Source organism: Arctopsyche grandis, chromosome 12 (genome assembly GCF_051622035.1).
Source record: "Arctopsyche grandis isolate Sample6627 chromosome 12, ASM5162203v2, whole genome shotgun sequence".
Classification (NCBI taxonomy): domain Eukaryota; kingdom Metazoa; phylum Arthropoda; class Insecta; order Trichoptera; family Hydropsychidae; genus Arctopsyche; species Arctopsyche grandis.
The window spans coordinates 3,967,378-3,976,679 of record NC_135366.1 but is presented as its reverse complement, the minus strand read 5'-3'; the positions used below and the strand labels follow the sequence as shown (position 1 = coordinate 3,976,679).

General features: G+C 36.3%; 2 protein-coding genes across 2 annotated transcripts in view; one reads left to right on the top strand and one right to left on the bottom strand.

Annotated features, from left to right (window-relative positions):
- Positions 1–9,302, top strand: part of mip40 (Myb-interacting protein 40) — a 237,704-nt gene that overhangs the window by 70,073 nt on the left and 158,329 nt on the right. The gene's annotated exons all lie outside the window — the stretch shown is intronic.
- LOC143919784 (uncharacterized) lies at positions 1,953–5,595 on the bottom strand. The gene is made up of 3 exons (XM_077442305.1): positions 5,178–5,595; positions 4,865–5,098; positions 1,953–4,598 (listed from the first exon to the last, which is right to left on the bottom strand). Exons 1-3 carry the CDS (start codon positions 5,289–5,291, stop codon positions 3,165–3,167), a joined length of 1,782 nt encoding a protein of 593 aa, XP_077298431.1. The 5' UTR covers positions 5,292–5,595; the 3' UTR covers positions 1,953–3,164.

Sequence of the window (9,302 nt, the reverse complement as noted above, 5' to 3'; positions counted from 1 at the left end):
ACCAGAGTGGAGACTAATCAATCATTACTAAGTTTGACCTACTGAATTCGAATATGATATTGATTTTTGTTGGTTGGTGATCGTTTACGAGATATGAGTGTTTAAAAAAATGCGCGATTTTTACAGTTTTTTAGCTTTTGCGGTCTTTAACTCAAAATTTAGGATTGTTACGGTCAAAGTGAGTATTGAAATCAATAGTCAGATATTTTTCCTATTAATTGTTATATTTCATTGCTTTAAAATACTTATAATTAATTGTCTAGCAAATTTTAAAAGTCAAAAATATAAATTTTTTTCCGTGCTATTTTGCATTTATTTGGCAATTTTTTTTATTTCACCACGTTTATAAAGATTGGTTTTCACAACGAAAGCATTTAAATTGCAATTACCGCTCGAGTTAGTACGTTTAAATAAAAACAAAAAATATTGAGATAGATCGTGCACACAACAATCGTTGCTAGGAAAATCGCGAACACAGAATATCTGGCTCTCGAATTTTCGTTAGTATTGTTCGCTAGCTGCGGGGGGGGGGATTAAACAGCGTGACTGTGTTGATGGTTCGTCGTCGTCTCTCTCGTCGCTCAACCAACTCGTTCTGGAATGGTGAAGGGTGGGGTATTTAAAAAGAGTAAGTCAATCTTCGGGTTATGAGCTTTTTATTTATCTTCTGTTTGTGTGATGATGCATAGCTAGGGAATACGCTCGGCGCCTCTGCCCCCTTTATGGCTAAGGCTGCCGCTCGAGGCATGGATCCATCCATCGTTGGTCCATGTTGAATTTCCATTACACTGACCGAAATGACCGCTGTATAGGGGACGAACGAATGAGACGACTGACATGTTGATGCACGTGCTTTTATTATGAGAGCCAGAGACCTAGTGGTGATAGCGCTCCGAACACGGCCGAGTTGGTCCCAACTCGCAGGATGGTAACCGAAACTCGACCATGTCGTAGAGCCTCCACAATAGTTTTAACCTTCTCTTACCGGTGATGTAAACAAAGTCGACATTTACTCTAATAATATGAATATCTCTGTAAGTGTACTAAATACTGAGTTCATATTATGGGTACTCCTCAATAATACATTAATGTATTAGATAGAATTATTATAATATATATGTATTCATCTGACGCAACAGAAAAATATATTTTATCGAAGAATCGGGCATAATAAATAAATGCAGAGTGTGTTGTTCCGTCGCTGTTGTCTTTTACTCCGTACTCGCGCCCTGTTCTCGGTGCGCGCGAGTTATTGGGAATTTCTTCGTTTCATGTACATTATGATTCAATTTTTGTATGTATCTACATATTTTGAATGTGATTTATGAGTTTTTATCTGTACTAAATCAATGTTTTACTTTTATTGTTTACAAGTGTTGGGCCCGTTGATTTCAACGGGTGGTTTCGAAAAGGAATTGAAACTCGAATAAAAATAAAGTTAAAGATATTGAATCGACTGGTTTCGGAAAGAAATTGATGCACGAATTAGAAATTACGAATTACAAATTACGAAGTGATTACGAATTGCGAATTAGGTTTTGTGCATCACCCCCAACGCCCCCGATGCCTCCAGCACCCCGGGGCCTTCGCCCCCGGCGCCTCCGACGCCCTCAGCACCCCGAATATCTTCGGCACCCCGGGGCCTTCGCCCCCAGCCCCGAAGAATGAAAAAATGAAAAAAACTGAAAAATATGAAAAAAACTGAAAAATATAAAAAAAACCGAAAAATATGAAAAAAATGAAATTAACGAAAAAAAAATTGTTTCCCAATACTGCTCCCGTTGTCCGTCACATATATACAAATCGACAGCCGGTTTTTATATATATTATTATTATTTACGGTTGTTGTTTATTTGTTATATTTTACTTAAACGCAATTTTTTGCAAGATGTGTATGTTCATAAATATTGTTGCGCAAGAGTGGGTTCAGGATCCAAATGAAAGGCCAAAATCGCTTCACAGCATTTTATTTTTATATACACATCTATACTAGGAAGACCTAACAGGTAAGCCCCAATGGGCCTTCCTGGCCAATTACAAAACAAACGAAATACAACTCATTAAGATTAACTTTTAAGGGTAAATTTTTGGTACTTTTGGCGCATCCTTTAAAAACCCCAAGGAGAGTGGACAGACGATCTGGTGTGACCGTAAAGAGATCAATGTGAACGGAAAGTAGGTTGAGAAGACGAGTGGCATGAGCAATGGGCGAATCAGCGAGGATGCCAGTTCTCGTCTTCATCACCTGAAACAACAGACGGGTGCGAAAATCGTGGAAGTGTATCTAAGCACTTAAAGATCTACCCTGATCACTGGTGGACTCACAGTGGTGGCCCGAGGTCAATGGCTACCACCCTAGAGGACTACATAATATTATACATAATAATTAAAATTTGCATTCGGCGTTTAAAAACACAATTCAAATTCATAAGCTTAAATGAAAATAATCTAATGATACAGTAAACTCTCGATTATCCGTGCTTGAAAAATATTAATTAATTTAATTTTTCCTTATATGATTGAGACGCACCGATAGATTGCGACCGTAATTACGCGTGTTATTTGCAACTCGAAAATATTTCAGATTAGCATACCTGTTCGAGATATAGTTTAACAAAAAAAAAAAGGTTTGAGGCGTTCGCGAGAGTTTGTAATAGTTTTACAGGTACTTAAAAACGAAACAGTATGAAAATGTCAACAAACGAAGATTTAGATGAAACTATGCTCATTTGGTTTAATCAAAAATCGAAAAAAGCTGAAGGAATAGCAATTAGCGGTCAAATGTGTGTGGAAATAGCCAAGTTTTTCCATGAGAAATTAGGATTAGTAGACAACTTCAATGCTTTGTCTGGGTGGTAGACTAGATTTATTTTACATTTTGGCAACTCTAGTACTAACAACTAACAGCCACTTATCTGCTGAACTATAAGCTTTTTTCTTAATAAATAATGAGTATTAAAATTATGAATCCAAAATTTTTGTTATAAATATAATATTATATTCGAAACTAAGGCAAAATTTGATGACTCGGATCATCCATGTTTTCAATTATCTGTGCCCTTCCTTCCCAGCATAAGCCCAGTTAATCGAGAGCGTACTGTATATATGAATATATGTAACCCTTATTTTTGAAAAAAAAATGTGTATTAGAAATGACCCTCAACCTAGAAATTTCCAGACTGACCTGATCCTGATGCACATTTGCCTGACTTTACCCCACTATGAATAACCATGTGATTACAGAGTTGATATTTATAACGGAATGATTTTGAACAAATGTCACATTTGTGTGACTTTACTCCACTATGGATAACCATGTGTTGGTAGAGTTGAGCTTTATTATGGAATGATTTTGAACAAATGTCACATTTGTGTGACTTTACCCCACTATGAATAACCAAGTGATTACAGAGTTGATATTTATAACGGAATGATTTTGAACAAATGTCACATTTGTATGACTTTACTCCACTATGGATAACCATGTGTTGGTAGAGTCGAGCTTTATAATGGAATGATTTTGAACAAATGTCACATTTGTGTGGCTTTAGTCCACTATGAAAAACCATGTGACGGCAGAGTTCAACTTTTGAATGGAATGATTTTGAACAAATGTCACATTTGTGTGGCTTTATTCCACTATGAATAACCATGTGACGGCAGAGTTCAACTTTTGAATGGAATGATTTTGAACAAATGTCACATTTGTATGGCTTTATTCCACTATGAATAACCATGTGACGGCAGAGTTGAACTTTTGAATGGAATGATTTTGAACAAATGTCACATTTGTGTGGCCTTACCCCAGTATGAATATGCATATGTAAGGTGAGTTTATTCTTTCTAAGGTATGATTTTGAACAAATGTCACATTTGTATGACTTTACTTCACTATGGATAACCATGTGATTACAGAGTTGATATTTATAACGGAATGATTTTGAACAAATGTCACATTTGTGTGACTTTACTCCACTATGGATAACTATGTGATGGGAGAGTTGAACTTTAAAATGGAATGCTTTTGAACAAATATCACATGTGTATGCCTTTACTCCACTATGAATAACTATGTGACGGCAGAGTTGAACTTTTGAATGGAATGATTTTGAACAAATGTCACATTTGTGTTGCTTTAATCCACTATGAATAACCATGTGTCTGCGGAGTAGATATTTTAAATGGTATGATTTTGAACAAATGTCACATTTGTGTGACTTTACTCCACTATGGATAAGCATGTGTTTGTAGAGTTGACATTTTGAACGGAATGATTTTGAACAAATGTCACATATGTATGGCTTTACCCCAGCATGAATATTCATATGTGAGGTGAGTTCATTCTTTCTAAGGTATGATTGTGAACAAATGTCACATTCGTGCATCTTTCTGAGAGTGTTAAAGCTTTTCTGTGTCACGAGATCAAGTTTATGGGTAAACAAGTTGGCTTGGAATTTGTTTTTGTGGTCCAATTCAGAATGTGTAGAGCAAATCTTATCTAAAGCTTTTCGTAATGGTAATTCTTCCGCGAGAATGTGTCTACTAGTATCTATTATTTCAGCCATATTATCATTCCAAGTATTTTTTCCTCCAGAGATCTAAAAAATAAATCGAAAGTTATGTGATAGGATGTCATTTTACATGTGAATTTGTAATTTCTATTAATTGAATGTTCGGTTAAAGCTGAGATGCGTTTGCTGAGATGCTGAGTCGTTTTCTTCTGCACTGACAATACTTTTTTAGACTCACACTCACACACAACAGCCACTAACAGCAGCGAGCAGTCCGATCGGTTGCGCGTCTCGGCTTCAACCGAATGTTGTGTTTAGAATCGATCTAAAGCACTCGAATCGTATTTACTCACCTCGCCATCTACTGGTGAACTACAAATGTCGGGTGGGCAATGAGCATCCAGCTCATCTTCCCATATTAAATTTTCCAGCAAAACTTCCTCCGGCTTGATTTTCAAATACTTATCTAATTCCGCCCTCGACGTTGCGTCATTCTGAATAGAAGCGTTCCGAAAGCTGTCGAACAACTCCAGATTTTTGACACAAGAAAGGCATATCATATCTGGCAGATGGTCTCCTTTCCTAACCTGCAAATGTGAAAGGTATTGAAGACTACGGGGAGTAGCGAATTTACAATAGCAATGGTTCAAGTGTAACGTGACTGACCCGCAACTGACAGCAGGTCCAAATGCGCTGCACCAAACGCAGTGGATGAGGGTCGTCGTAGATGGAGACGAAGGACCCTGCTGGAGCAGAGCAGAGACAAAGTCTGCACTCCATCGCTACTTGAGAGGAAGAAGCACAAACTCCTGGAGAGTCGATGCTTAGATGTAGTCTTTCACGGTGTTGACAGACTGATATGCAAGTGAGGGCCTCGAGTGTAGTCGCTTAAGACGTTTGGAGTTCACACACAAGATATCAATCTAGTAAAACCGTGCATAGAAGATCGAGAGTAGTAGTAGTAGTGGGTAATATTTTAGAGATAGTTCCATGGAGTTTACTCCATGCCTATCGATCTAGCGAATTATCTGGGATCCGATTCGCGGTGATGTTGTGGTGCGGGCTGGCGGCTGCTCGCAATGAAGATCGAGAGCGTTTGCAGCCGCGATATATACCTCGTTTACGGTCTTAGCACCTTGGTATACGGCCAGTACCTGGGGGGCTGCCATATATATTATATGGTAAAGGGACTACTAGTCAAATGTGAACCTGTCACAGGACAACTGGTCGCTCTAGATCGGTCACTCGTGATCATCCGTCACGCTAAAACTGGTCACGAGAAAACTAGTCACACGCTAAAACTGGTCACGAGAAAACTAGTCACACGCTAAAACTGGTCACACGCTAAAACTGGTCACGAGAAAACTGGTCACACGCTGAAACTGGTCACGAGAAAACTGGTCACACCCAAAATTTTAAAATTGGTCACACAAACAAAAATATTCTCAAATACTTTTTATTTACGAAATTTTTATTATTATCGACGAGACATATGTTCGAGTCAAAGGCCCTCGTGGCCGTGGCCGTGGCCGTTGTTTGTGGTCTTCGCGAGGAGTTCGCGGGTATCTGTCAGCCCATCTGACGTTCGCATCGCTCGCATCCGAGAAGGTTCGCATGGCAATCGCTTTTGCGTTCATTTCACTTTGACAGTGCGAATGTCAAATCAAAATTTAATCTTAATTCACCGCGGTAAATGTACCGCGGGGAGGTCTACGAAAACACTGATTGTGTTAGTAAGAGGATCCTTTATTTATGTTCACTTGTTACAATAATAATTATATGTAAAAAAGAAGGTCGTTTTGTTTTCTCAGCTTCGGAGCCAATGGAACGTTGCCGGAGATTCATTCTGCATGTTTTGTACAAGAGCGATGATTATGCCATTGGCTTCATCTTTAATATGGACGGTATCTAAAAGTGAATTCGTCATTTTATAATGAACTTGTTACATCTCGTCTACATAAATAAATCGTCGGTAACATTATTTGTTTATCTTTGTTACATTGTAAAACATTTTCTATATGTCATCTATATATTATAATATATATTCAATTGTAAATAGGTTTTTGAGCTCTTTCTCCTATTATGCTGTGCATTAAAATTAGAATAATATAATACTATGATTACTAACCAAATAAAATAAAATTGCAAAATAGAAAATGATCAGTAGATCAGTAGCTATTAAAATATGTAGATATAAGATGTATTGTGAACATAATTTCGTAATAATAAAAAGCATTTTAAAATCAAACCAAATAATATATATTCAAGAATATTATTAATATATTGGTAATTAAATCGGTGTAATAATACACTTACTTATTAATACATTGGTAATTAAATCGGTGATAGTCAGCAACTCAAAACAATATCACTTGTACTATTCCATATTTTTCACTTCTCATATTCAACAATTACTCAATTTACTCATATTCAACAATTAGCAATGTTTTATATATGTACGAAACATGAAAATATAGGTCTGGTGCATGGATCTTATCTCGAAGCTACGAACTGAATTGCTTCCGATGAAATATAAGCGATCAGGCTCGACGGCTGCAGTTTTTGACGGATTAGTATATGTATGTGGAGGCACCGAGGAGTATCCCAATGATTCACTGAATGTTGTTGAACGGCAATTTTTTTTTATATTTCATGTATTCAAGAATATGTTTATGTATAATGTGTTGAAAACATAATAAATCATTGTATTTACTGTGCATAAAAGGTTTTTTTTTTAATTTTGTCCCTGTAATTTAGGTTTAGGTATATATTTTAAAATTTATTTGAAAGTACATATATCATACAATTATAATATAGTAGCCAATATTGTCGATGTTCTCACAGGTATTTTTTTTTTTTTATGTATTTGAACCGCTCCATAAGATACATTTCATGTTAAAGTTAAATTATGATACAATAAAGTGTCCTATAAAGTACTGCAACGTGTAATATGTAAAAAAAAAATGTAAATAAAAATTCTTAAAAATAATAATAAAATCAGTTTAAAATCATTATTTTATATTTTTATTATAAAATATTATACACATATAAAAAAAAAATATATAATTTTTTATTTTTGTTTTATTGTACATTTCATCTTATGCTAATAACACTCGGCGATTTGAAGTACTTTGCATAAAATTGAAATTGTATAATTACCAAGCAAGTGGTATTGTACATATGTATGTGGTAGAAACATTTGCAATCTTAGATATTAAGTTGCGAAGAAGTCAATCATATACATATGAACGATAGCTTCAGGAGCTGTATGTGTGTGTGTAAATGCTGGGTGACCAGTGGCTGTGTATGTGTGTCGTCGTCTCTGTGTGTGTTCAGCTCGCTCTGGAGCACGTGCTGGAACAGGGCGGGGTGGGGAATTAGAAACGTCAGCTCGGGTTATCCTCGTTTATTAAGGAATAGATGGCGAGCCGGGGAGTGTGCTGGCGCCTATGCCCCTTTATGGCGGGGGCTGTGGATGAGTACGCTGGCTGGTCACTGGTCAGGCAAGGTAGACCAGCCACGTCAGTACCGTCTCGGCCAGCGGATGGCGGGCGTCTGGTTTGACAGATGAGCGCGCCTCGTAAACATGAGTGCGCACCCGTAAGAGCCCAAAACACGGCCATGTGGGTTTGTTGGCTCGGACAACATATATGAACAATAAAATCAAATCTTTTAATAATCAAAATGAAAACTTCTCTTGTAGACTTGGTTTTTCCTAAACAAATATGATAATTTGTACAAAATCTGTCTTCGTCAAAACAACAACTGCTCCACATTCAAGTGAAGCCTGAAAGTATTTGTGTATATAAACAAATTACTCAATATTTACAACACCTACATACATATAAGTTTCGATATATGTACATATTTATCAAAAAATGAACTAAAATCAAAATACACACTGTATCGAATGCATACACAATTATAATATAATATACACAATTCCTGAATATTTTCAACATGTACAAAATATACATATAAACACAAATTATACACAAAATTTCACAGTTAATCACGGAACAAAAATAAGTAAAACAGAAAGAAAACAAGTATACAAGTATAGTCTACGGACAAAATAATAAAATTAAAAGACAATTTACAAACAAATACACACTGTATCGAATACATACACAATCATAATATTATATATATGGACACAATTTCTGAATATTTACAACATGTACAAAATATAAAATCAAAATATACATATAAACAGTTATATACACAAAATAAACAACTAAGCACGAAACAAAAGTACATAAAAAAGAAAAAATAATTTGTCTGGTATTTGGTGATAATTATTAACGACACCAGATACGGCTCTATAAAGTCTGTCGTATTTGGCATTTACTGATTCAATTTGGCCAAATCTTACATTGGCTAATGTCAGCCTATGGCATGCCATATCCCTTTGCAGCCCATCCAACAAAATCCACATGCTGGGGTGGCTGCAATTAAAAATCGCGTTCAACGCATTGTGAAAACCCTCGCAACAATTCGTTGTTTTGGGCGATCTATCAATGGCTGCCGAGTGTTGGTCCCACAATTCTACCCACCTGACGAAGTGAATACAATTTTTTCGATGCTTCATGGGGAGCTTCCAGACGAGGCCATTTATCAAGATGTCGCGACATATTTTTTTACGACCTATATTGGAGGCATTGGGGGACGAACTCCACCATTCCCTATAGAATTATACCAATTCTACCAATTATCATAGATATTAAAATAGAACCACGATTATCCGTTTTCAACACATTCTACATAAACATATTCTTGAATATATATTAT

What these genes read in the sequence shown, in the direction of transcription:
- LOC143919784 (XM_077442305.1), bottom strand. Translation starts at nt 5,291, where the DNA reads ATGGAGTGCAGACTTTGTCTCTGCTCTGCTCCAGCAGGGTCCTTCGTC. An exon ending in GGACCTGCTGTCAGTTGCGG is followed by an intron (nt 5,099 to 5,177) that starts GTCAGTCACGTT and finishes TCACATTTGCAG; the next exon opens with GTTAGGAAAGGAGACCATCT. An exon ending in GTTCACCAGTAGATGGCGAG is followed by an intron (nt 4,599 to 4,864) that starts GTGAGTAAATAC and finishes TTTATTTTTTAG; the next exon opens with ATCTCTGGAGGAAAAAATAC.